At 49.0% G+C, this 27,487-nt stretch overlaps 1 protein-coding gene across 1 annotated transcript; it reads left to right on the forward strand.

Moving 5' to 3' along the window:
* Positions 1–249: 249 nt before the first annotated feature.
* RRP15 (ribosomal RNA processing 15 homolog) lies at positions 250–26,923 on the forward strand. Its single transcript, XM_055144549.1, has 5 exons — positions 250–407; positions 7,624–7,892; positions 11,178–11,275; positions 13,500–13,695; positions 24,596–26,923. Exons 1-5 carry the CDS (start codon positions 263–265, stop codon positions 24,719–24,721), a joined length of 834 nt encoding a protein of 277 aa, XP_055000524.1. The 5' UTR covers positions 250–262; the 3' UTR covers positions 24,722–26,923.
* Positions 26,924–27,487: the final 564 nt, after the last annotated feature.

Consider the following 27,487-nt stretch of genomic DNA (forward strand, 5'->3'; position numbering starts at 1 on the left):
TAAATCAGGGGCGCCGCCTGAGTAGGAAATGGGAGCCAGGCCCAGCAGCTAGCGAAGAAGGCAGAGGCTGGCTGAGCGGAGGGGAGGGTCGGGGGTGCGGAGTGTCCTGGGAAGGGCTTCCCCGAAACACAGCCCGGTCTGACCCCGCCGGGCCCGGAAGTCGCGAGGAAGCCCCGCCCCGGAACCTTGTGTCGGCGGAACCCGGCCCCGGCGCCGTGCCCAGCGCCCGGCCCCGCTTTGCAGGGCACTTCCGGCGGGCAACATGGCGGCGGCCGCGCGGGACTCACGTGCGAGCGCCGGGAAGAAGCTGAAAAGTTCGCTGCAGAAGAGGAAGAAGATGAAAGCGGTGGCCCGGGCTGTGGCGGCGCAGCTGGAAGGCGAGGACGAGGACGCTTCCGACAATGGAGGTAAGGGCCGGGACGGCGCGCTGACCGCCCCGAGGCGCCGCCGGGCGAGTGCGGGAGCAGGGGTGAGCCCGCCGGCCGCCCGTGGGGCTCCCCCTGTCCCCGTGGCTGCGAGGGGCCGGGGCGCGGGGCCGGCGGGGAGTCCGGACGCCGCGGTGCTGGGGAAGCAGCGCTGTCTCCTGCAGGGCCGGAACCCGCCGTCCAGTGCTCGCGGGTGGACTGCCGGGGCAGTGGCGTGGCGGAGCGGATTGTGGCAAAAGCTGGAGGAGGGTAGGGGTGAGAAGTGGGGAAGGCGCGGAGCACGGCGGCCGAGTCGGCAGTGAGCTGGGGTTCACGGGGAGTGCAGCGAAGAGGGCCGAGAGGGTAGGTGCGTGCGTGCAGGTGACGCTCAGGGACCTGCCGGCGATTCATCGGGGTGCTCCTCGGAGCGGGTTGGATACAGTAGCAGAAGATAAGGCGCTCGCTGGGGCTGATGGAGGAAAGGAAAGGTATTATTGCTCGTGTGTGACCCTTCGCCCATCTGCCCCTCTGCACTGTCGTTGTGCTAGCTTCCCTCTTAGGAACTGCAGCCGACTGCTCTCCCGCCCCCTCCTTACACAGCCCCAAGTGCACTATTATGAATCCTTTCTACTACCTGAAACCCACCTAAGAGCCATTCGTTATTTCGTTTTGGTTTGGGGGCCACACCAGCGGTGCTCAGGGCTGACTTCTGCATCTGCCGTCCGGGAACCGTATGTAGTGCGGGAATAAAGCCCAACTGGCCATGCATGCAAGACAAACGCTCTACCCCCTGTACTGTCTCTCAGGCCTCCCATTCATTCACTTAAAATAGATCGTGGGGCTAGAGAGATAATGCAGCTGGGAAGACCCTTGACTTAGATGTAGCCCTTTTAGGTTTGATCCGCCAGGACCCCCAAGCGCAGTCACGTATAAGACATGAGAACAGCCAGATGTGCCTTAAAACCCCAAACTAAACAAGACAAGTAAAATATTTCATATCTCAGACCTGCTAGTGAATCTGCTCAGGAGGATTCAGTCACTGCCCCAACTGAATTGACATACCAAATGTTTGGCCTGTGTGATCCAGCTCTTGCGGCCATCCTCAGTCAGCTTGCTGCTCCCTGATCAGCAACCCTGGCTGGCAACGGTTTCCCTCTCCCCCCACCCAGACATTAAGCCTGCCCCTGGCAACCTTCATTTGAAACGTTAAACCTGTCCAGGTGCACTGGGGCCTTTGGAAAACCCTTGAAAAACCCTTCAGGGCCTAACCTGTCTCCACCCCTCCCTTCTTTCACTCCCAGTCCAGAGACACCTCTCTGACCTCTCTAGCTGCCATGGCACCTGGACATTCTCGCAGCCTTCATGGATTCACTTGCTATTCTATTTTCTTATTTCTCAGCATTTTCCAAAACACCTCACATATTTGCCCTGTGTCTCTCCCAGCTGGAGTTATGTACAAAAAGAGGCTGTTCCTGGGAGCCCAAAAACACACAGCCAAAACACCATCTGCACTCCTATGTTCATTGCACAGCTGTTCACCATAGCCAGAATCTAGAAACAACCTGAGTGCCCAAGAACAGATGAATGGATAAAGAAACTAGCACATCTACACAATGGAATACTATGCAGCAGTCGGGAAAAATGAAGTCATGAAATTTGCCTGTAAATGGATGGACATGGAGAGTATCATGCTAAGCGAAATGAGTCAGAAGGAGAGGGACAGATACAGAATGACTGCATTCATTTGTGGTATATAAAAACTATGTAGTAGAAGACTAATACCCATGGCTAGGGAAAACAGGAGTTAGGAGGATATGTGTGGGGCTGAGGGTAGGTAAGATAGAGAAGAGACCAGTATGACAATAATAGCTGGGAATGATCACACTGGACAAGAACTGAGGGTTAAAAGTAGGTAAAGGGATAGTCTTGATAACATTTTGGTATCAGTATTGCAAACCACAATGTTCAGAAGTGGGAAGGAGAGAGGAGGGGGGCAACAGGAGAAAAGCGCCTGCCATCGAGGCGGGGTAGGGGTGATGGGAGGGTCTTACCCTACAGGAGAGGACACTGGTGCTCAGAAATGTACGCTGGTGGAGGGATGGGTTTGGAATACAGTGTGACTGAAACCCAATCACGATCTGCTTTGTAAGGATATATCTCACAGTGATTCAATACAAAAGTTAAAAAAAAAATGGCTGTTCTAGTCCATGCATGTAAAAACACTGCCTGTTTCATGGTGGATCCTTCTTGGGTATTTAGGAGAGTAAGTGGATGAACCCAGGTTTCCAGGACAAAAAGGAAACTTGTCATTAAGCTCCTGCACTGGCCCGATGATTAGAGGCCTCAGCTCTTCTCAGAGAAGTTGAGAGAAACTGTTGAGCAGGGTTTACAACTTGTGGTTTTGATTTTCTTCAACTCAGTACTTTAGTTTCATGATTCCCAAACTCATTCGGCTTTCCACCCCCTTTTCAGAAAACATACCACTCAGAAAAATATATGGGGCTGGAGTGATACTACAGTGGGAAGGACATTTGCCTTGAACGCGCTGAGTCAGGCTCAATTCCCATGATGGAAGAGAACTTCTTGCCCTTCTCTACCTTCTTTTCCCCCATGGCACCCGCTCTGGCTTTGCTTAGACACCTTTTCGTCCAACTAGAGTCAGAAGCCCAGGAGGGCCCTGATATTTGTAGTCTATGGGTGAGTATGTGGTTGTGTGTCTCTGTGCATGTGGTTCCCACATGGTTCTTGGAGCACCATAAGGAGTGATTGCTGAGTGCAGAGTCAGGAGTAATCCTTGAGCATCACCGGGAGTGGCCCAACAGGCCCAAAAAAATTTTTTTTAGAGAAAGAAAAATACAGGCCCCTTCCCACATGTAACTCCTCCCATGCAGTTGTACCACCAGTTTGAAATGAGTTGGTGATTGTAAAGCCCTTGGTGTATGACTCAGGGCATCTGCTCCTAAGTATTAACAGTAATGGTTGTGGTCACCTTCTACCCTCCAAAATGAAGTCCCATTGCTTTGTTGCCATGTAAGCCTCCTGTCCTTCGGTAGTGGGGACACTTTCCAGAAAAAGAGGTTCTAATTTCCCCAGGCAGCCTTTCAGGGTAACTCTGGCATTTGTATTTTTTTATTTTTATTTTTTGCCTCTCTGGGTCACACAGGCCATGCTCAGAGGTTACTCCTGGCTCTGCACCCAGGAACTACTTCTGGTGGTGCTTGGGGGAACCATATGGGATGCCAGGGATCGAACTGGGGTCACCTACGTACAAGGAAAACTCCCTCCCCACTGTACTGTTGTTCTGGCCCCTGGCATTTGTATTTCACATATTTCACACATGAGAAAAGAAGCTGTGTTGTTAGTGTTCATCTAGAACAGTGGGCCTTAGCTGCAGGTCTGTGTAGGGGGGCAGGCTGAAGGCAGGAAGAAGATGGGTCTGTCATCAGGGAGAGGAAGGCCCTTAAGTCCATGGAGGCAGAGAGGTTGCTCCTGCTCTATCACTCTTTTTTCTTTCTTTCTTTTTTTTCTTTTCGGGTCACATCTGGCTCTGCACTCAGGAATCACCCCTGGCGGTGCTCAGGGAACCATATGGGATGCTGGGAATTGAACCCGGGTCGGCCGCGTGCAAGGCAAACACCCTACCCGCTGTGCTATTGCTCCAGCCCCTGCTCTGTCACTCTTGCTGTCGAATCCCACCGCTTCACCACGTATGCGAGGGGAAGGTCAGGATGAGGGGGAGTGATCCTCACAGCTGGTGGTCATCCGCTGTGTTGCTCCACAGACCCTTAAGGCTTCTGTTGGCAACAGTGAGTCCCTTCCGTTTCCTTGTGTGAGTCCAGGAAGGCTGAGGAAGGGTGTGTGAGAGCTGTAGAAGTTCGCTCCCCCAGACATGATCAGACTGGGTCATACTGGGACTCCTCGCCCTTCCGATTGCTCGGGACTTCTCTGTGGCTCTCGGGCCCCCCGGCCCTTTCTCTCCGACTGCATCACAGTGCAGATTAATGACAGAGGGGTTTTCTGATTTGCTGCTTTCTGTACTATAGGCCTGTTCATTATAAAGATGAAACATTCACATTTGGTGTAACTCAGGATTTGCTGTTGACTCTTGGAAATTGCTTTTAATTGCTGGTCCAGTCAGTGGTTTCTGAAAAGGTGACCCTTGGAAGTCATGTTTGTGTGTATGTGGCCTTGGCAGAACTGCTGAGTACCCGAGTATCCATGAAGATACATACTCTTCATGATGTATCCTGAAGAGTCCCGGAGGTAAGAAGACTGATTTTGGCTTCAGACACACAAGGAGTCAGTGTGCAAATTGCAGGTGTGGGTAATGACTTCATTTTGATTTGAGTTTGATCATCAAAATCGATAGGGTTGTCAGTCAGGTGATAAGTACTGGCTGGTTCCTGGAGCCGTGATGATTTCCCATTCCTCATGGTTGTGCCCATGCGACTATAAGCTAGTACTTAGGAATCATAACCATGTTTTCTTGAATTGTTCTGGTCACATGTGAAAAATGGCTGTAGGCTTCCAATACCTAGTAGGTCCTGGGAGCTAACCCTTCATTTCTGATGAACTACAAAGCTGTGGGGCATCCTCGCTTCGCAGATAAATGTGCTTTTCATTAAACTGCAGCTCAGAGTCTCCACTTATCACTTCCCTTCCCTAGCCGGGAGCTTGCATAGTCCCACGCAGGCGACAGGCTGCTTCCAGCTTCATCTGCTCTGGGCTCTTCTGGGCTATGTGATCACATCTGGCTCTGTCCCCAGTAGCATTTCTATGCTTCCATTTCATTTTCAGTTACTTTCATGGAAACCTATGATGACGTCATAGTTTTTTAAAGGAAAGGAAAGTAGTAAAGCATTGATTTGGAATTGTCTGAATGTGGTAGTAATTGTCTAGAAAGTAACGTTGTGTGAGCAGGAGTGATTTATGGCTGAGAAGGGGAGCATAGTTTCCTAAAGGTCTTAATTGCTAAGGGGCCATCAAAATGAGGACGTGGAAAGGGCTGTTCTGGTACACTGAGACTTAGCTCAAAATGGTTTTTTAAATTTCAGGCTTGATTAAGTGACGGTTTTTTGTGTCTGTTTAGTACGTGTCATGTCGTAGTTTTCATAATTGAATCTGGTTCAGAGCTTTGCAGGCCCTCAGGAGTCAGACAGTAGTTTTGATTTGCCCTGTTAATTCAATTTTGAGTTTAACTTTTTTAAGCTTTTGAGGTGTAAATAGAAGATAGCCAGTTCATTGGACTGTTGTGAGGTTTAAATGGTACTGCATAAAGGTGCATAAAGGTTTACCCAAGTTGCTACAATTTCAGTCACCTGAGTATTTAGAAAGGTTGATTCCTTTTAAGTCCTGGTTCCCATGCCTTTGGGATTCTTCTGCCCTGGAGTGTTGGTGACAATTTTAATTTTCATATAGAGCATTGACTCGGGTCTAAGATATTTGGGTTTCTTGATGGAGTACCCCCTCTCCCCATCTCTTCATTGAATCTTTCCTTGTGTCCTTGTCTCCTCATTCTGACTCTTCTTTGCCCTTTTAGGAGCAACTTGAACATTGTCTTTGTGAAAGCCATCCCAGGGGGCTGGTGTACAGCAGGGGGGAGCAGATGGTCTGGGTACCCGCTGTGCACCACCAGGAGTGATCTCCCGAGTGCAGAGCCAGGTGTGGCCCCCAAACAAATAGTGAAAGACCCCCAGTCATTTGTTCCTTGTTATTTGTTCTCTTAGAAAAACGTTTAAGATGCTTGTGCAGCCAGTTCAGCGATGTTCCTGACCTTGGTGTACTTTTTCCCTTCTTGAGGGAGAGCCGAGTGTAGGCTTCCCACATCATCGTCAGGAGCACGCAGTGAATGGTGAAGGGCTCCGAGCTCTCCCAAAGCCCTGCCCCAGGGTGAAGGCAAGGAGCCCCCTTTTCTGACGGAAGCAGACAGTGCTGGGACAGGTGTTTGGCGGCGGCAGTGGCCGAGGAGGAAGGAGTGGGCACCGATCTTTCGGGAGTTGGTGGGGCGAGGGCAGTGTATGAAACAGGTTCATCCTGCAGCCTCTTTTCCGGTGCCCTGTGCTTCTGGGGTCTGTAGCTGGGTGCGGAGGTGACCCAGCATGTGAGCAGCCCCCGAAGGAAAGCAAGCCTCTGGTCTGGTTTGGAAGGAAGGAAGAACTAGCTGGAGGGGGTCCAGAGGGGCAAGAAGCCCCAGGCTGCCTGTGTCTCCCTGGACACCGAGCAGGCTGCAGCATGCAAGGCACTTCCTGGGACGAACACTAGATGTCAGTGTTGTCCTTTCCCATCTGACCAGGAGCCGCGGACTTCTCAGTGTCCCTCCATGCCCCATGTGCTTCCCTGACGCTAGCTCCTGGGCCACCGGGCTGCCTTCCATTTCGGTGCCTGTTAGAAGTGCTTTTCAGAGAATCGTGTGTGCAGTTAGTGTCTGGGCAGGGCTTCTGACTCAGGAGTAAGCCTTACCCGCTTGAACTGCGCTGTCCAGCTGCTGCCACCCCACGCCCTGCTTCCAGACACTTTGCAGGAGGGGAGAATTGTGTTCCTTTGGAATCAGGGATGTAATGTTTGATATGCTGCTAATGCTACTAGCTTTTATTGGGTAAGATTGGAGTGAATTTTTTCACACTGTGGGCAGGAATGTGGTTCATGTACTGACTGTATTTGCACACCAGACCTGCTCCTGAGCCGTTACGCTATCTCTGGCTTGTGAATTTCTATTTAAGCAGTGTTTTTGTTGTTTTTTACAGAACAGACAGCCTTTCAGGGCAGTAGACTATTTTTCTCAGTATTTTCTTTAATATTTTTTGTATCAGCTCTGAGCATCTTGGTACTCAGGGTCACTTCTGGCAGTGCTCATGGCACTGTATGTGTTTGTTTTTAAACCAGTCCTGGCTTGTGGATATGCTAGATCCCCTCACCCCCCATGGTCCTTGTCAGTACACGTCACCAGCCACCTCAAAGTAGGCTTGTTTGGGACCTTGGCTATATCTCTGCCGCCTGCTCTGAGCGTCCTCCTCTGAGCATGCCTGGGCCAGCTCTTCCAGGGCCGGTGTGGTGGGAGGGGGCGCTCAGTCCCTGCAGCTGTGGAGTCAGGAAAGGCGGTCTTGTAGGACTGAAGGTAGATGGGGAACTATTTGCTCTGTGCAGGATTCGGGGCGAGGGGGGGGCGGTGGCCAGGGTCTCGGTAATCCTGGGGGCTGCAAGTTTGACTTCCTGCTCCTAGATCCTGTCGGAAGGAAAGAGGATCCCCTTCCTTCTGATGATGAAGCAGTCGAGGCCGACAACGAGGAGGAGTCTGAGCCGCAGGCTGCCAGCAGCCTTGACAGTTCTGCAGAGAGCACCCTGGGAGCCAGTGGGGGCTGGGCAGACGCCATGGCCAAGATTCTTAACAGGAAAATTCCTAAAAGCAAAGCCACCATTCTGGTCAAAAACAAAGAGCTGGAGAAAGAAAAAGAGAAGTTAAAGCAAGAGAGACTGGAGAGAAGAGCGCAGGTGAGCCTCCACTCGGGCCCAGCAGGCGGGAGCCCAACTCCTGCCCCGCCCTGCCCCCAGCACCCCGCACCCTCTGCTCAGGAGATGTCCCGCTTCTGTGGAGGGTGGGTGACCACGGGGAAGGTCGGAGAGCTGGTCGACTCCCTTGGCTGTGCTGATGTTCTAATCATCCAAGTGGCCAGAGGGAGGTATCAGCCCTCTTATTTATGTACTATGTATTTAATATATTTTTATTGAAGCACTGCGAGATAGACCTTTTCAAAGCTTTACAGAGTTGTTCATGATTAGGTTACAGTCATACAGTGTCCCAGCACCCATTCCTCCAGTGTACATTTCCCAGGACCAGTATCCCCAGGTTACTCCCTTCAACCCTCCTGCCTCTATGACAGGCACCCCTCTCTCCCTTTCTCTCTTTCCCTCCCTCCCTCTTGCTCTTCCCCTCCCTCCCTCTCTCCCTCTCCCTCTCCCTCTCCCTCTCCCTCCCTCCCTCCCTCCCTCCCTCCCTCCCTCCCTCCCTCTCTCTCCCTTTCTCTCTCTCTTTCCCTCCCTCCCTCTTTCCCTCCCTCTCTCTTTCCTTCCCTCCCTCCGTGTCTCTCTCTCTCTCTCTCTTTCTCTTTCTCCCTCCCTCCCTCTTTGTACTTTTGCTTTGTGATCTGAAATACAGATACTGAAAGGTTATCGTGTATATCCCTTTACCTACTTCAACACTCAGTTCTTGTCCAGGGTGATCATTTCCAACTATTATTGCATGCTGGTCCCTTTCTATCTTACCTACCCTCACCCCACACACAGTTGTGGTTGGTTCCAACCACTGACCGGTCCTCCTAGTCCTTTTTTTCCTCTGGCCATGATATTAGTCTTTTATTACATATTTTTTTATATACCACAGGTGAATGGAGTTGTTCTATATCTGTCCCTGTCCTTCGGGCTCATTTCATTCAGCACGATACTCTCCATGTCCATCTGTTTATAGGAAAATTTCATGACTTCCTTTTTACTAGCAGCTGAAATACTACGGTATTCCATTGTGTAGATATGCCATATTTTTTTTATCCTGTTGTCTGTTCTCAGCATCAGCCCTTTTAAAGTCAAGACTTTCTGGGTCATGATTTTTTTTTTTTCCGGTTGAGTTCAATATAATGATAATTTGGTTGGATTATGAACTTTTAGGATCATTGTCATTGTTTTTTTGCTAACAATCTATTCATAATGTAAACTTTAAAGGTAATATCGGGTTGACTATAGTTCTGAATACCAGTGATATAATTGCTAAATAGTACGTACAATAATAAGGTTTTTTAATACTTGGTGCTTTTTTAAGTGAAGTATTTTTACATCTAAATATTTAGTTTATATACATAAATATATATAATTTATATATATAAACAAAATATGTGTGTGTGTGTATATATATGCATATATATATAGAGAGAGAGAGAGAGAGAGTTAGTTTTGGGGCCACATCACAGTGGCCTCAGGGCTTACTCCCGGCTCTGCACTCAGGGATCACTCCTGGCAGGACTCAGGGACCAACCATATGCTAGTTGTCAGACCCAGAGTGGCTGCATGCAAGTAAGTACCCTGCCAGCCACATATACTCCCCTGCATCCCCCTTGCTCCTGAGGCAATGTTTTTAAAGAAAAATAACTTTCTACAACCATACATTGTAAGAGTGCTGATTTCCAGAAATTACTTAATAGGTAGTAATAGAAGAGTAGATTTGAACTGGCATATAATTCCTTTTAAGTTCATCAGCCCCTTCTGCTTCCAAATGAATGTTTTCTTTATCCTGAATGCTGGTTGCTTGGAAAGGCTCTGTGAAGATAGAACTCCAAGCCTGCCTTTTAGAAACAAAATGCACTCTATTATTATGCACTTACCATGCTTCATTTAAGATAAATTTTGTCTCTGAATCTTACTGATAGCTTTCAACTGAAAATTTGAATCTTTGTTTATTATCTGGCAAAAGCTAGCACAGGCTTTAAAGATATTAGAAGCCTTCCTTCTAATGCTAGTTTTTTGGTGAGGAAGAATAACATCTTGGCACACAAGGAGTGAGCGCCTGACTACCGTTGACTGATGCTCAGTGCGGGAGAAGATCCTCGCATGTACTGCGGGACCACGCGGTACTCGTGTTGGCTGAGGCTAGGGCACACCACTGCGCCTGCTGTGCTTCAGTGAGTCTGTGGAAATCGGCCTTATTGTTGCCATGCTTAAGCATGAAGAGCTTCTGCACTCTCGGGGCTTGTTTGCTAATCTGGGTATAAAAATACATTTCCGGGGCCCAGGCATAGTACAGTAGGTGGGGCTCTCGCCTTGCATGCAGCAGACTAGGTTTTGGTCCCTAGCATCCCATATGGTCCCTCGAGCAACGCCAAGAGTGATTACTGAGTGCAGTCAGGAGTAACTCCTGAACATTGCCAAGAGTGACCCTAAAACAAAACAAAAACCAACTTTGCAGAGTTAAATGCTTCCGGGCTCGGGACTAGGGTGCCTGCTGTCTGGGTTTCCAGCTGTCCACAGCCACACTTGCGGGGAGTCTTATTTCAGAGTGAGAGCAGTTCAGTTTTCCTTTGCTTAGGCATTTTCTGGTGGGTGATTGGAGAGGAGAGGGAGGAGAGATGCTGGAGAGACCCATCCCCTCGGGGCTGGTGGGTACTGGGGAAGCTGCTGAGCCCGCTGCCTGAGGCAGGCACGGCTCTGAGCCTGCAGAGTCCGGGGCCGTGTGAGGGGTAGCATGTTGCCTCCCGCTCCCCTCTGCCTTAGAATAGCCCGTCAGCTTGCAGTAGCTTGGGGCTGACCGCGGGGAGAGCGGGAGCTGAGGTCAGTTTTGCAGACAGAAACTTGGTCACTGTATGAAGAGGCACTCTGCATCCAAGGCTGCTCTTGGAGAAGCTGATGGAAGTTTCTATAAGGAGAAGCAGTGCTTAATCCTGTGGTTACCAGAGAGGCAGTGGCGTGGCTTCCCCAGGCAGCCTCTTAGCTGGAGGTAGTGTGGGTGCATGCGTGGGGTTTTTCCCCTGAGCACTCAGCTGCTGGCAGCCCTCCAGGCCCAGCTCCCCGAGCCTGACAGCTGCCCACTCGGTGCCTTGTGCATGACGCCGAGTGCTGACCGCAGGCTCCCCGTGCTGGACCCCTCAGAGCCGGGTGGTTTTCACATTCCCCCTGACACGCTTAAGCCCAGATGATTGATTACCTTTGTCCTTTCACAGAGTATCATATCAAAGTCTACTGCACTTTCAAAAAGGCCTAATACTCTTTCACATCTTACTGTTTATAACACAGCTTGACAAGAAGCGGGAATGGGAAATGATGTGCAGAGTCAAGCCAGATGTCGTCAAAGACAAAGAAACCGAGAGAAATCTTCAGAGGATCGCAACGAGGTGAGACGGCGAGCCGGCGCTTTGCGAGAAGCGCTGCGAGCTTGGATGGGCGCCTCTCCTGATGAGTCTGGGGTCCCACGCAAGCCCTCTCTCAGCCAGGTGCTCGATGCCCGCTCCGGTCTATTGCGTGCCGAACCCAACCCAGGATCCTGCTGCTCTCACGTGAATAGACAAAGAAAGTGGGCGTTCGGCTCCGCTCTGTCTCCAGGGCTCTGGTTTCTGACTGTCCTGAGAACAGCCCGAGTGGACCTTTCTGCAGCATTTCTTTTATGCTGCTTCGTTAGCGGCCTGCATGGTTCTTCCTCTTCCAGTGCAGTAGTTTCCTGGTGTAGTACCTCGTTCTGGGAAGCAGTTTGTGCTGTCCATAGCTTTTGCTCTTCCTCATGGCTCTCCTGACCCCGAGTGTGTGCGGGATGACTTGGGTGACCAAGGCTGAGCAGGAGCTGCGGGTTGCTGGGTGTTCCTTGGCCTCGCCTGCGTCCTGTCAGAATGACAGTCTTAAAGGCAGAGGCGCCTGGAACCCGAGGGATACATGGGGTTCTAGGTGCTTTGCACATGGCTGAGCCTGTTTCAATCCCTGGCACTACATAGAGTTGTCCAGGCCCTACCAGAATCTCTTGAGTTCAGGGCCAGGAGTAAGCCCTGAGTGAGCGCTGCAGGATATGGGCCCTGCGCCCTCATAAAAAAGGAGGAAAAAAACAAGCCCCAAAGAGTGGTTATATGCAGAGTAGGATTCCGTTCACCTCAAGTTCTTTCTGTGATCTAGTGTCTGAAAGTGGACAGCTGCTGGGTTCAGGCTGGCACCAGTCCTGCCTCCCGCGGTGTGCCCAGGCCTGCTGCTTGGTGCCTCTGTCGCTGTCCCTGTAAGGAGAGGAGCACAGTGCACCTCTCCGAGAGGGCAGAGCTGGCACCTGGGGTGAGCACCACAAGACACCTCCTTTGCCTCACCTGGGCTCAGACTCTGTCTAAGCTGGTTTCTTGGATATTGGTAGAAGGGGAGACGGGACTCTGAGTCGGGGACAGCGGGCTTCACTGCAGCAGCCGAGGCCGAGCGTCCTGTGAGGCGGGAGGGTGTGTAGGACCTGAGGCAGGGGGTATGTCGGGGTGCAAACTGTAGCGGGGAGTTTAGGAGAGTGACAGCGTAACGCTGGAAGGGCAGTGACTGCCTCGGGTCCTTGCTCTCAGGGGAAAGGGAAGGAAGCTGCACGGGTAATTGAAACTGTTCTTGTAGTCATAAGAACACATACAGAGAGGTGTGATGGATTTCAGTGCTGTGTTTTAGTGCACCTGATCTTTCCATGTGATCATTAAGTAAGCCTATAATCAGAGTTGATACCGTTACTAACACCTTTTTAAAGGTTCCCTTTTTCTTACTTGGTCAGAATCTGATGTACATTTAAAACTTGGTGCACAGGGGCTGGAGCTATAACACAGCGGGTAGGGTGTTGCCTTGCAGCGGCTGACCCGGGTTCAATTCCCAGTAATCCCATAAGGTCCCCTGAGCACCACCAGGAGTAATTCCTGAGTGCAAAGCCAGGAGTAACCCCTGTGCATTGCCAGGTGTGACCCAAAACGCCAAAAAAAAAAAAAACCAAAAAAAAAAGGAAAAAAAACCTTGATGCACTTTGCAGTGTGGATGAGCTGTGGCCATCCTCACGTGGGGCCCCTGAGACACTGGGGGTCTTCACCCTTGGCCTCACCGGGAGTGAACCTGGTCTACAGAACAAACTATTCTCAGTGAGGTTTCTTAGGTAGAATTTTAAATTAGTTTTGTCTCCTAAAAGTCACAGAGAAGACTTAACCCAGTGCTTTTAAAACTACTTGAAGTTTCTTTTTCCCATTTACAAATGAAATTTTGATCCAGAAAAATCTTTCATTGGGGGTGGGTGGTGATTAGGCTTATTCCTTTATAGTGCATGCAGTCGTTAATTATGTTTTGAGGCATAGATGTTGTTTAAAAAGGAATTCTTAGTTCTGATGCATAGGGGATAATTCCGAAAGATCACAACTGAAAAGAAAAGATCATCCCAGTTCAGTTCTGACTAGAAATGTCTGTTCATCATTGATGTTCATGGTGCTGGCCGTAAACGCAGTCCCTGGTTCTGCCTTTGCCCTGCACAGTCCCTTTTCTAGGCACTCGGAGTGCTGTGCTGGCCCCAGCTTGTGTCTGCTCTGCTGGACATTGTGTTGCCTGTTTCACTGCAGTGTCTGGTGGCTTTTGTAGGGGTGTGGTGCAGTTATTCAACGCTGTTCAAAAGCATCAAAAGAACGTTGATGAGAAGGTTAAAGAAGCGGGAAGCTCCATTAGGAAACGTGCAAAGCTGATCTCAACTGTTTCCAAGAAAGACTTCATCAGCGTTCTGCGAGGCATGGATGGAAGTTCGAAAGAGAAAAGTGGGAAGAACCCAAGGGACAAGCTGGTAAGGTTCTGGGGCCAGCCTCCACACAGCCCGCTCTGCACCCTTCTGTCGTTGGGGACAGTATCATTTTTAGAAAAAAAGAATGTGAAAAGAAGAGTATTGTCCAAGATGGCCAACAGATGCATGAAATTACAGTTGAGTCGGTCGTTACTGTGCTGTAGTTTCCGGAACTCAGCCTGAGTGCTGCCCAGTGAAATGAAGGGGTACTGGGTGTACTTTAGAGAAGAAGATAGGTGGGGCAGGAAAGGCAGAATGCTCCTTCTCACTCCTGTTTTTCTCCTGTGAAAAATGAGCTCTTTCTTCAGTTCTGTTGTCAGATATAATTCTTTTTTAATAAGAACATTGTCCATCTCATGTTAAAGCTAGTCATTTGTACTGGCCATTTTTGTGTATTAATGGTAGTACACTTGTAATGCACAGAAATTCCTTATATTCTTGGTACTCACAAATTTAACAATTTTTTTTTTCTTTTAAGAATTCTTATACTGGAAAGCTCATGTACAGAAGTGAGTCACTTGGTCACTCACTGCCCAATGTCTACTTCTCACTGGTGCTATTTCTTACTCACTATCCTATCAGATCACAATAGGATCACTCACTGTCATCCTGTTGCTCATCGATTTGTTCGAGCGGGCACCAGTAATGTCTCTCATTGGGAGACTTATTGTTACTGTTTTTGACATATCCAGTACGCACAGGTAGCTTGCCAGGCTCTGCCGCTTGGGCTCGATACTCTCAGTAGCTTGCCGGGCTCTCCGAGAGGGGCGGAGGAATCGAACTCGGGTTGGCCGCGTGAAAGGTGAAGGCCCAACCACTGTGCTATCGCTCCATCCCCATCGCTCACAATAAATCTTTTAAAATTAATATAAGGAGCTTAGTTTATTATTAACAATTTTTTATTCATGTATTGGTGAGACAAGGTGGCAGGAGGGGATGATGCTTTCGCAACACTTGCGAAAATGCTTTAGTAGGGGTCCCAGATGGTTGTGAAATCAGAAAGTGTTCAGCTTGAAGACATAGTGACAGTCATCAACAGTTCTGCTCTGGTCCTTCGCCGTCACAGAACAGAGGTGCCCATAACAGGTTCGTGAGCTGCTCCTGTTCTTGAATGCAGGAGGCCCAGGTTCTGTCCCTGGCACTGCCAGGAGTGACCCTTAAGCAGAGTTGGGAGTAGCCCTGACTCCCGCTGAGCGTGGCCCTCAGAAGAACCTTTTTTCATTGTGTCCTGTGAATCTGGATGGTAACTGGGGAGGTCTTGTTCTGTTGAATTATTTCCCTCTAGGCTGAAGATGCTCTTTGAGACATTCGTAAACCTGGCATAGCCGGATGTAGTTCCCCGTCCTGGGAGTGATGTGATTAGTTGGTCTTGTTTGAGGAAAGGGGAACCGAGTCAGGACCAGCCCGTGGGCACAATGGCCTCTCGCTGCTCTGGGGCCGGGCGGGGGGAGCAGGCCGGCGAGAGGGGCCCTGATTCCAGGGGCCCCGGGGCATTGACTTGACTTAAGACTGCCATGATTTGGAGGGATGAGAAAGAGGGAGAAACTGCAGGTTAGTGAAGGTGACAGGCCGGGAGACGTAGAAGCGGGGACTGGCATTGTGACCTGATGGCAGAGGGGGAGATTGGAGATCTGGCTCCTGGGCCGCTTGGGGAGGCAGCCCGCGGTGAAGACAAGGTGGAAGCAACGGAGGAAGGAGAGAGGGTCTCAGCAGGCACCAAAGTGTCAGCCCCAGAGGAGGAGCTGCTGGGGACACTGAGCCCACCGGGAAGAGGGCAGCACCTCTGAGAGCCCTTTGCCCCCTCAAGGTTCACTTCAAGGTTGCTGGTGTCAGTGTCAGTTGTTTGGTGACAACTCTCGAATCCAGACCTTAGGGTCTCTCCCTTGGGCCCCAATGAAGGAAGCACAACCTGCAGGAGTGTGACAGCCTGTGAGGCCCAGGCTGTCCCCAGCCATGCCCCTGAGCAGAGAAACTGATGGGCGCGGTGTCCGCAGACCGCCCGAGTGGACCAAGGGTCAGGAGAGCACCTGAAACCGGGATTCGGAGCCTGTGGGAATCCTGCCTCTCTCTCCCCAGTGAGAGACGGGCCTCCTGGAATGGGGGGTGAGTGGGACTTCTGTAGAGTGCCCGAGGTTTTCCAGTTGTTGGTCTCCCAGTGGCTCTTTCCTTGAAAAAGACACTAAACTCTAGTCTGATATCAGGAGTTGTAAGCTGTCCGCGTTGAGGTGGACACATGCAGGGCCTTCAGCCTGAGTCTTCCCGAGAATGGCGGCTCTGGGCTCTAGTTAACTCCTCGAGTACAGACTTGGTGCACACTTTTCATGACTTCGGAGTTTCTAATGTTTTGATCTCAGCATAGGTATTTTGAGAATGAAGCCACAACAGCTTCTCAGTAAATGGACAGGCGATCTGGTCCCTGATAGAAAGTAATTTCCATGATAAGGATATTTTCAGAGTAACAGATTTCAGTAAGAATTCCTAAATGAGAGAGAGAGAGAGAGAGAGAGAGAGAGAGAGAGAGAGAGAGAGATGAGAGAGAGAGAATGAGAGTGTTCTGGTCTTGTGAAACGAGCATTTTCAACAAGAGAACATCTTCCCTAAGGAGCAGCAGTGGCCTGCAGGCCCTGCGTTGCCCAGTCTCTGGCAGTGGGGACGCTTTGCAGCCAACACCCAGCTTCCTCGGTGTCTCAGAGCAGCCTCCGATCCGCAGTGGTTGTGCGCCTGCAAAACTGCGCTTCGCTTTGGGCCTCTGGCCCCCTCAGTTCTTCCTCCCCTGGGGCAAGCAGGGGTGGGTGGGGCTCTCCCCCGACTGTGTGCTTCCCCCACAGTGCTCTGGACTGCTTTCTCCTGCAGAGGTGGGGGTCTGGGAGGCAGGCAAGGGGGTGGAGGTTGTCCTTAAATCGCCCTGGAGCCCAGGGCAAAGGCATTCTGCTCTCACAGAAAGTCTCTCTGCTGGGAATGCGTGGAATTCGAACTTAGTAAATAATTCTGCCTAATGTTTGTTTACTGAACATGCCTAAATAGATTAGAGCTTAGACAGATGGGAGACTCCAAGCTGGGGCTACAGAGGCGGCTGGGGCAGCATGGAGCCAGGTCCCCCTGGGTTTTGCCTCTCCCAATAGGCTGCTGAGGGTTTCTGAGCCGCCAGGCTGTGTGGTTGGGGGCAGGGGCAGGGGTTCAGGGGAGGACTGTGGAGCTGTGTGCTCAAGTGAAGAGCAGCCATGGTCCCGTGTGAAGGGACCTTCTCCCTCTTGGCAGTCACTTGGGTCTCTGTTGCTCTGGGGTCCTCATCAAAGATGCTGAGTGCGAAGTTTCATTTTCTGCTTGTCCTGCAAGAAGAAAGCTCGTACCACAGGCTTGCACCTATGTGCATTTTTATTATTTGTGTGTGTTGGGGAAGGAGGGAACATACCCAGTGGTGCTCAGGGGCTTTCCTGCCCCTGCTCAGGGGTCCACTCCTGGCAGTGCTCCAGGGAGTGAACCTTACGTGGTACTGGGGTTTGGAACCAGAGTCCACCGCGTGAGCAAGTGCCTTAGCCTCTGTTACCTCTCTGCCCAGAGACTACCTTCCTGTGTTTTGCTCTCAACCATCCTTTTGGAGTTGTGGGCAGCTGTGGGGGCTGGGATGCCTAGACACACATTCTGCGGGGGCCACTGACCACAGCACCTGAGTGAGACCATTAGAGCCCTTCATACTCCTTGCAGAGATGCGGGAGAAGCAGCCGAATTCCCAGTGTCTGCGAAGTGCTTCGAGCCAGGCTCAGCACATGGTTGGCTCAAGTCTGGGATGTGGTGATTTTTGTTTTGCTGGCCTTTCATCCTTAGAATGAATTTCTGATTGACTTTTCATGTTTTCCTAACAAATTGGAAAACAATTTGAAGTGAAGCTGTTAGTACTGTAGGAGTTACCAGATAATCCAAGATTTGTTCGTGATTTACTATAAAAATGGGCTACTTTGGATCTGGAGAGTTGTCCCTCGTCGTCAGTATGTCTGGTCTGGCAGTGTGTACTTCTCGTAGAATCATGAGGCTGGCCTTGGGAGATCTCAGAATGATCCCATTCTGCGTCCTGACCAACAGTGCTTGGACTAACTGGCCCCTTGTGTGCCTCCCTGGGACCTTGGTGTCTCCTGGGAGCCTCTCTGCTGCTTGTACATTCGTACTGTGGAGAATCTTAGGCCGTATGCCCTGAGTGGGGTTCTGGGCTCTGTCTGTCACAAGGGGGTGGAAGAGGGCCTGGAAGGGGCCTCACCTGTGCCAGTGCCCCTGAGGTGCCCCACACCAGCAGAGACTTCTTCCAGCTGCACAGTGGGTGTCCCGGGAGCTGGGTCACGGAGTAGAGAGCACCCTCACAGCGAGAGCCTGAGTTGAGCGGCTGCCCCCATCTTACTGTCTCTGAAGACCCTTTCCTCAGCCCCCCAGCCCCATGTGTAGAGACAGTACAGTGGGCAGGGCGCTAGCCATGCACGTGGCAGTCCAGTTCAATCCCTGGCATCCCTTTTGTTTTACCGAGCCCCACCAGGAGTGATAACCTGAGCACACATACAGAAATAAGCCCTGAGCACTGCTGAGTGTGGCCCCAAATAAGAATCAGTCCAAAAGAAGCATAAGTGGGCTTGTCGCATGGAGTCCTGGGAAGCAATTAAAATGAGCTACAACTCAGTGGAGAAGTGAAACAAGCAAACGTTGATAGAGACTACTAGGAATTATTCACTAGGGATTTGGGGGATCCATGAAAAGCAGAGTTTTTATTGGAACGTTGTCTTTCCATGTGATCTTGAATCTCTAGACTTGTCTTTGGACTCCGCATATAATCCAGATTGAGAATTTTGAATTCTTTTGATTTCTCGGCTGTAAAGTTTTTTCTACTGAGAAGATTGTTAGTTTTCTTACTAAGGATCTTAAAGATTTGTATCTGACTTCCATTCATTTCTACCAACTCACATTTTTCACCTGGAAATCTCAGAATTTCTTGCCAGGGTGCAGCTCTTGCATTCTTCAGGAATTCTTGTTAAACAGTTCCTGATATTCTTGATCAGTCTGTGCCTTTTTTCACTCCTTCGCTTGTTGTATCTGATTTTAACTGCTTCACTAGACTCCAAGAACAAGAGGTAGCTTAAGCTGTAAAGCATTTTGCTTTGCATGTTTGAGGCCCTGGGTTTGATCCCCAGCATGCAAAAAAAGGGGGATTTGGGGTTGGGTGGGTAATTCCCACAGTCTTCTGTCCTACAGCTACAATTCCTACAGTCACAGTTCATAAGCAACATTTTAAGATCGATGAGAGGGGTGATTGCTGGTTCAAGTTCTAAAGAGCGTACTGGCAAGTGTACAGCATCCAGGTTGCTGAGATGAATCTGGCCGATTCTAAGACCCTGTTTCATTCAGGTGAAACAATTAAAATGAAAAGGGAATGTTCTGGGGAAGGCTGTGAAATCAATTATTTGTGATTGCTAAATGTAGATGTAATTATACTGTTCGTGTTGGGGGACTTGGCCTTAATTCTTCCCCCTCCAACATTGAAACGAAGGAGCCCTTTTAGTGGCGTGGTGGGAACCGATGATCAGCGCCAGCCTCTGCTGCAGTTTCCTCTGCAGGAGTGTCTCAGCGCCGCAGTGTGAGCCATAATATTGCCAGGGGTGTCTCCATCGTCCAAAGGACACAAGCTGCTTCTGTATGATCTTGATTAAATACTGGTTTAAAACCAGGCCTGTGAGGGCGAGGACTGTTGTGCTTCTCGGTGTCATGTGGCTTTCATTAAGTTTGTGCATTTAGTCCGTTGGACTCTGCAGTTGCTGTTAGAGCTGAGTGACCATGTGGGTCTCCTTAGGCCGCTGGGCCTCGGGCACCTTGCAGGCCACTCCCACCAGCTTCTAGCGCTGCTGCCTGGTGACCGTCCAGTTCGCCCGTCAGCACTGACCTGCCTTCCCTCCTGTGCCTGACGCGTGTAGGGTGGTCAGCAGTCTCTTACATGCACGTTATCACAGGCTGAGGAAGCTGGGAGGCTGGTTTATGGTTCTTAAAATCTGAACCCGTAAAACACCCTGATTTGCAATGCTAGAGTGAGCAGTGAACTACGGTTCAAATTATGATTCTCTTGTCTTTCATTCTTTTTCTAAAAATAATCCATCAACGTGCCACTATTCCTACTTTACAAGCAAAACAAAATCCCTTCATTCTCACAATGACTCAACATTTAATGAGTCTATTTAGTGGTTACCCAGGCAAGCGTTCCCAATGAATGTCACATTTGGAATTTGCCTTAGGTTTTCTCCTTGTGCTAATCTTTGATCTACCTTTTCTTTGTGAGTGTTCCAAATATTTAGGAAGTTTTCATTCTTCATAGTAAATCATTTTTATGGAAAAGATAAAGTTGAGATAATGTAAATCATTGTATGACAGAATTTGCCAGAGTTCTGACTTTTATATAAATTATCTTAAACATGGTCTTCTTCACTGTATTTTGTTAGCTATTTAACTGTGTTGTTTCTAGTTGATCACAGGTAGTGTATAAATACATAGTATTCTCACTGAAGATGCTTCAGAGCGGTGTGGTATTGCTAAAAGAACTTGAACTTGGAATCAAATGGTTGTAGGATTGAGAGTCAGTTGATCCATTTATAAACTCTGAATGTAAGTTGCTTCACTCCTTTGAGCCTTGCTTTCCTTCGATGAGGTGAGCTGAGAGGAGCATTGCTCCCTGGCCAGAAACTGGAACAGAGTTAAAAATAAAGTGCTTGGCACTTGAGCAGATCATTCATGTTTGACCATCTCTCGCATGCTGAGGAAGATCTGTTCTGCTTCCTAAGCCAGAGGGTTTCACGGGGAAGAGCTTTTGAAGAAAGTCTTGGGGGAGACTGGTGAAGCTGGAGATGATGGGTAAAAATGGTTGAGGTGTAGCTTTCTCCTCCTGCGCTCCTGTTGCATTGCTCTCCTTTGGTTTGATTCTCTGCAAGGCCCCTGCTTTCTGGACAGTACCAGATAGAGCAATTCTCAGCCCACTCTCCCTAGTCCGGGTTACTCCTGGCTCCCTGCAGTGCCACTTTCTTGACTTGATGGCACTTGGCTGTCTCTCCTGACTCATTAATTTGGTGTATTTCCTCTGGACGTTTGCTTACCCTAAGGGAAGATTTTTTTGTTTTATAAAGTCAGCTTCCCTTGCCCTCATGTTGTATATATTCCTATGAAGTGAATACTTTCAACATCTCCTGTGGCCTGAACTAGCAGCACCACAGCTGGATGTCGCCCTGCTTACTTTCTCTCTCTTATTCTGAAGCTGTTCGTGGTCTTGTCTGTGGCTGTCCCCAGCATCTCCAGCTGTCCAGGGTCCATTCCTTCTGACAGTCTGTCTGTCTGCCTCGCTTCTGGCACTGCATGCTCCCTGCTCAGGCCGTGCTGGGACGGGCATCTTCCTGGATAGGTTTCCTCTTTCCTGGGCCCTGAGTCCCTGGGTTTGCTTCCCCCGTTTTGAACAAGCTGCCCTTCCATGGTCTTTTAAGCTGAGGAGATGGCCCCTGGCTGAACTGCGCCTGCAGCCCTTGTGCCCTCCTGCCCATGCGTCCTGGCTGCAGCTTGTCCCCCCCTTGAGTGTGGCCTGTCTGATGAGGGGTCTCCGCTTGCTCATCACACAGCACCATCCCTTTCCCCTTATTGGCACCCCTCCTCCTCTACCCCCTCCCCACTTCCTCTTCTGTGTAGTTTACTAAGAAAGGCTTGGTTGGGGGTAAACGTCAGGAGACCCACAGGTCTCTTCTAACTGCAGAATAATTCTGGAATGATTCTGCCTGGGTTGACATTCTCCTCCATCAGCACCTGGAGCCCAGTGTGGGAGGAGGCCGGGCCCCATTCTCTGGGGAGTGGGGCTCCCTCCATTCCAGACCTCTGACTGCGGCTCTCCGTCTCCTGTCTGACAGGGGCCAGGACTGGCAGCTCCTGGGTTTCTGGAAAGCTGCTGTGTCGGTGAGGGGACTGACAGCCTGACAATCGAGTCTCGGTTTTAGCTTCCTTGGCTGCTTCACCTTCCTCATTGGCTGTCTGGCCTGCATCCCCTCCTGCTGCGTCCTCATGGGTCTGTCTGAATGTGAAGTCAGGTTTCCTTGGCTTTGTTCAATGTGACAGTTGAGCGGATGCGTCATTTCCTTTCACACTACCACCGAAACACGTGGATTTGAAATGAAATGATTATTCTGTTGCCGGTAAAACAGTTTCTGCCTTGAGCTGCCATATAGACAGGGGTTCTCAAGGGTCCGCGCTTGTTGCCTTCCCATCTGTTTTCCCTCCGTATCACTCCTCACAATGTGAAGGTGCCAAGGTTACACCACACCAGGTCTCGGTGCAGTTCCAGAATCAGAAACATCTCTCTTGGCCCAAGATTGTCCTGGGTGTTTTGTAGTGTCCAGAGACTCCTGAGAAGTATTTGCCCATTTGGAAATGCAGGTTCTTGGGTTTGGTGCACACTGGATCCCTGGAGATTTGTCCCAACAGGTCATAACAGGTCAGTGGGCCAGCCCCACCCTGAGTGTTTGAGTCAGTCCATCTGGATTGGGGCCTGATCTTGAATTTTCTTAAAGTGAAATTAAAGCCAGTGCTGCTGCTCCAGAGACCACACTTGGAGAACCTGATACCTGGTAGCATGAATGCTTTCCTGATACCTGGTAGCATGAATGCTTTCCTGATACCTGGTAGCATGAATGCTTTCCTGATACCTGGTAGCATGAATGCTTTCCTGATACCTGGTAGCATGAATGCTTTCCTGATACCTGGTAGCATGAATGCTTTCCTGATACCTGGTAGCATGAATGCTTCCCTCCTCTGGTCATGCTTTACATTGTCGCATCGGATATCTGTGACTGCCCTCCTTACCTTGAGGTCAGGACAAGCGTGGAGGCCCTCAGCATCAGCGTTTGGGCCAGCAGCTCCTTCCCCTGGTTGCCATCTTCCGTGCTCTCTGAGCCTTGGACTCACATTATCATTCTCCCTGTCTTTGTACCTGCCCATTTCTTCTGACCTTGCCATTCACTAGGCAGGTGGAGTGAGTCAGTGCATGGGTGGGCTACAGATGGGAGGACCCTGCATGGAGGTGGATCCCCTGGGGTCTGCTCTAGTTGGGAGCACAGGGACTGCCTGGGGGACACGATTGTCCAGACATGAAGAGTAGACCACGGGGTCTCTGCGACCATGAACACCCATGCCGGACGCATGTCCTGGACAGAGGAAGCATGTACCTGGGACACCGGGAGGTATGGAGCCATTGCTCCTCCCTGGATCTCCGTTTCTTGGAATCCATGTTTTCTTGGTTGAGGCACATACCCTGGGTTGGATCGAGGAGAGCGAGTGGCCTCTGTTCAGCTGGGTACCTGTCCACTGGTAGCAGAGTGGGGTTCGCGTGTGGGTTAAGCATGGAACCAGCTACAGATCTGGGCTGTGCTCCTCTGGGGAGTTTCAAGAGTGACCGTCCCAGCTCCTTGCTCTGCCAGTGTCACGCGGTGTTGGGACTGCCGGGCTGTGGACTGGGAGCAACCCTGGCCGTATCGCATACAGAGTGCTCTGACTTAGCGGGCCCGTGCTGAGCTCTGCTCCCCTCTGCCTTCCGCATGCTCTGCTTGGCTCTCTGGCCCCCAGGAAGGTGTGTTGGCCAGTCCTGCTCTCTGGCGCACTGTCCTGCTGGACAGGAGAGGACTTTCTGGTGGCTGTCATTAGTTGGTTGTCATTAGCTCAGCAGAATTTTACAAGTGACCTCCCACAGTCCCACCTATGTCCTCCGTATCTTTTTTCTTAAAAATTGTTTGATTTTGATCCCTGGCCCCACACATGGTCCCTTGGGCACCGCCAAGATTGACCCCAGAGCACAAAGTTAGGAGTCAGGCCTGAGCAACGCCCTACATCAGCAGCAGCAAAAACTGTTCTTCATAGGGCGAATAGGCCTCCTGAAGATGACATGCTTTCTTACCAGATGTCATGGGCTCTGCATAGTTAGATCACCCAAATTTGATCCTACAAATGGGCTCATGAGGGCAGAGTTGCAAAAGCCGGCATATATTGTGTATACAGAAAAGCAGTGCCGGGCGCACGGTTTTCAGTATTTGCAGATTGAAGGAAGAAGTCTTGGTCGAGTGTAGATTGTATTCATGCCACAAGGTGGTGGTGTTGTACCATGAAACCAGAGACTCATTTTTGGGTTCTCTCACAGGTCTGCCTAAATCCCACGTATAAACAAACTGAATGGACTGCCTGTTGTGGCTGTTGACCCAAATCAGTTATTTATAGGTTTAGCAGGAGGTTAGTTTTCTGATTGTGATAGGTAGTGACATCATGACCCACATAAAGAACATTTGTTTCAAATTTTTATCAGATGTTAATAAGATAACATCTGTGCAGGTTAACATAATGCCTGGTTGCTTTCCTTTTCTCTCCTTTAGCTAGAGAGATAGTATAGGAGGTGTACTACCAGGAGATACTGTGGTGCTCCCTAAACAGTGCTCAGGTAGCTCCTTGAGAAGAGTCCGGAATAACCACTGGCAGGTGTAGCCAAGGGGGCTCTCCTTCAAATTTCTATTTGTGTAAAAGGTGTTTTTTTTTTTTTTTTGGTAACTTGTCCCTGAACACTAGATAATACTGTAAATTTATTTTGATTGTGAGGTTTTAAAATTGACATCTAATTATATTTTCTCAGTGCATGAAGAGAAAGAAAAATTTGTTTCCATTATGTTTGTGGGGAGAGGAGGTGTTAAATGTTTCATTAGCCTATAACTCTTAACTTCATCTTTGTGTATATGTGTTTGGTGTGGAAATAAAGCCACTCTCCAGTTGGTCTTGGCCAGGTTCCTGCCGGGAAGCAGTGCTGGTCAGCTTGAGAGTTTGGCCTTTCTCTGAGTGAAACTGATGTGTGTTTCTGCGCCCTCCCCAGAGCACAGGAAACTCAGAAGAGGGTCCCAGCTGGAAGATCCTGCGGGACGACTTCATGATGGGCAGTGCCATGAAGGACTGGGATCGGGAGAGCGACGGGCCTGCTGCGAGTGACCCCGACACCTGAGCTCTAGGACCCCGAACTTCCAGTCCTGTCCTCCGGGAACGGGCGTGCCTTGACAGCAGGAAAGCCCAGAGCTGCAGTTTAGGCCCCACTGTAATGTTTTGGACATTTTAAACATTATTCCTCAGCGTTTGTATAAAGGAACATTTCTGTTTGACTGAAAAATAGAAATTTTGTTAGACCATTACGGATTGACATGCTGGTGACAGATGCTGAGGTTTTGCTTTCGTATCGCCTATTTCTGGAAATGCATAAGGGAAAATGAACTAGAAGTTCCTATTTTTCCACCTTCTAACTTAGAGACCTACAGATCTTTTCTTCAGATGCAAAGTTTTATTTATATATATGTGCATATGTATACGTATGTATGTATATGCACACATGTACATACACAAATACCAACCTTTGTTAGGTTATTTTTGTATGAAAGATTTACTACGGCAAAGTTCTTATGTTTGTTTTGCCAACAAGGCATATTTTTTTAGGAAGCATGTTTAATGTACCCCCTGGAATATTTGACGAGCTAAAATTCTTTTATGGGCTGGCAGACCCCTAAGATGGTGCCATTAGACAGCTGGTCATCCACATCAGAACACAGCATCCGCTTTGAAACCTCATCCCCGACTGTTGCCTCAGAGATCGTTCCAAAAAATGGGGCAAATTCTCATATGAAATTGTAAAGGAAGAGAAAAAAAGCACTGTATGAGCCCCAAGTTTCAGTAAAACTGAGCCTGAGATTTGTTGGGGGTAGGGGGCGTGATTTAATAAATGCGATATGTTCCATTCCCTAAGGATCCGTCCCTCTCTTGTCTTTCCGTGATGAAAAGACTCGCTCCTTCTCCCCAGTGTGCATACTGGCATCTGTTCGGGATCATAGGATTATTCCCCCCCCCCCCCCCCCCAGCACTGTTCTGTGTAGAGATATTTGTATTTTCAGATCCTTTTGAGTGTTACAGGTATTACATAATGAAAGCTAAATTAGTCCAGCGGCTGGTATTTGATACCATAAAAGAAGGGGCACATTAAAATAACAATCTGCTAAACCAGAGAAGATCAAAATTCAGTTTTCATATTTATTCCAAATTTTCAACTTTCAGGATTTATAAAATTATAGAATTACCATTATATCAATGTAATGAAAATAAAACATGAAAAAATATATTTCAGTAGTAACACAAGTGTGCAAAATGTTCCAATTGAACTATCATTCTAATATTAATATTTTAATATAACATAAATATTTTCTTTTTTTTTTGTTTTTTGGGTCACACCTGGCAACGCTCATGGGTTACTCCTGGCTCTGCACTCAGGAATTACTCCTGGCGGTGCTCAGGGGACCATATGGGATGCTGGGAATCGAACCCGGGTTGGCCGCGTGCAAGACAAACGCCCTACCCGCTGTGCTATTGTTCCAGCCTCTATGATATAGATATTTTCAATAGAAGCTGAAAAACTACCTGAAACCTTTTTCTCCCCAGAAATTAAATCTATAATAAAAATAGCAGAATTAACAGTCTGTACATGTTGGTGGGGAAGTCATTCAAAGAATACAGAAGTACCAGCTGCTTTGTCATTTGGTCTGCTGTCTTGTCCATGGGGAGTGATGCTTTCCTTGAAGATGCTTTTACTGATACTCTGCAGTCTATGATGATTCCTTTGCTATATGTTGATACATGTGAGCCACTCGAATTTCATTTTCTAAACAGTTGGAAATCAGGGGTGTGTGGACCACCAGCAGGCTGTGTCTTCTCTTGAGGGGAGAGATCATCTCTCACTGTCATCATAAAGGGTACTAGTCTCCCCACAAAGGGCCGCCCCTCAGGTACAGGCAGAGATACGGACTAGGGGAGAGAGAAACATTCCGTCCACAGCAGCAGCTGGGCCACATTCCTGACCCAGCTATGAAACAACTTGAGCTGCTATTGTAAAATCTCTGAGTAAAATTGGAGTAGAAATTTAAGGACGAATTTAGGCAGCATTAAGTGGGCATGGCATCCCAACAGTGGCTCACATTATTTGGGTGATGATACTGTTTATGATGAAATAATCTCTTTACTCCTTCAAAGACAGAAAACATTAAGCTCTTTCCAAAGCACAACTGCAGTAAGTTCTTACTGGTTTATTTGGATAGTGCGAAGATCTGGTTTAATGGCAGTTACCTGAAATAAAGCAATCATCTGTCAGATTTGAAATATCTCTTAACAGATACCCTTTAAGGACTTAAAAAAAAAAAACCCTTTTAAGTACATACACTTTGAATTTTAAAAATTTACTAATTTTTACTTTAAAAAAAAAACTTATCTTTTATGGAACAATAGTACAGCAGTTAGGGCACTAACTAAATTTTGGAATCAAGTGTACCTTTCATGAGATGAGACAGCCAGATTTGATCCCCAGCATCACACGATAACCCGAACCCACCAGGAGTGATCCCTAAGCACAGAGCTAGGTGTAAGCCCTGTGTGCCCCTTCCTCTCAAAAAAAAAAGATAACCTTTTAAAGAACAATTACAATGGAATAGATTTATCGGTCATGCTATTATGATGTTAAGATTGTTTTTATTGGGGAGCACAGTTGGGGGAAACAGAACTTATTCCGCTCTTGCCTTAAATTCGTGTAGGAGGATCAGAGTGAGTTTTGTCTCCACTTGGTTTGTTAGTGATAGGTACTGTCAGGTAAGCCCTACGGATGTTATAAGCTCGAGGACTATTTGAGGTGAATTGGCAGTATGCACAGACTTTGGAGACAGAAGAGAGAACTATTCCATGC

The sequence above is a fragment of the Sorex araneus genome, chromosome 7, assembly GCF_027595985.1.
Source record: "Sorex araneus isolate mSorAra2 chromosome 7, mSorAra2.pri, whole genome shotgun sequence".
Taxonomy (NCBI): Eukaryota; Metazoa; Chordata; class Mammalia; order Eulipotyphla; family Soricidae; genus Sorex; species Sorex araneus.

Coding starts and splice junctions, on each gene's coding strand:
- RRP15 (XM_055144549.1), top strand. CDS start 263: ATGGCGGCGGCCGCGCGGGACTCACGTGCGAGCGCCGGGAAGAAGCTG. Junction 11,276..13,499: donor CTTCAGAGGATCGCAACGAG/GTGAGACGGCGA, acceptor TGGCTTTTGTAG/GGGTGTGGTGCAGTTATTCA. Junction 13,696..24,595: donor AGAACCCAAGGGACAAGCTG/GTAAGGTTCTGG, acceptor CGCCCTCCCCAG/AGCACAGGAAACTCAGAAGA.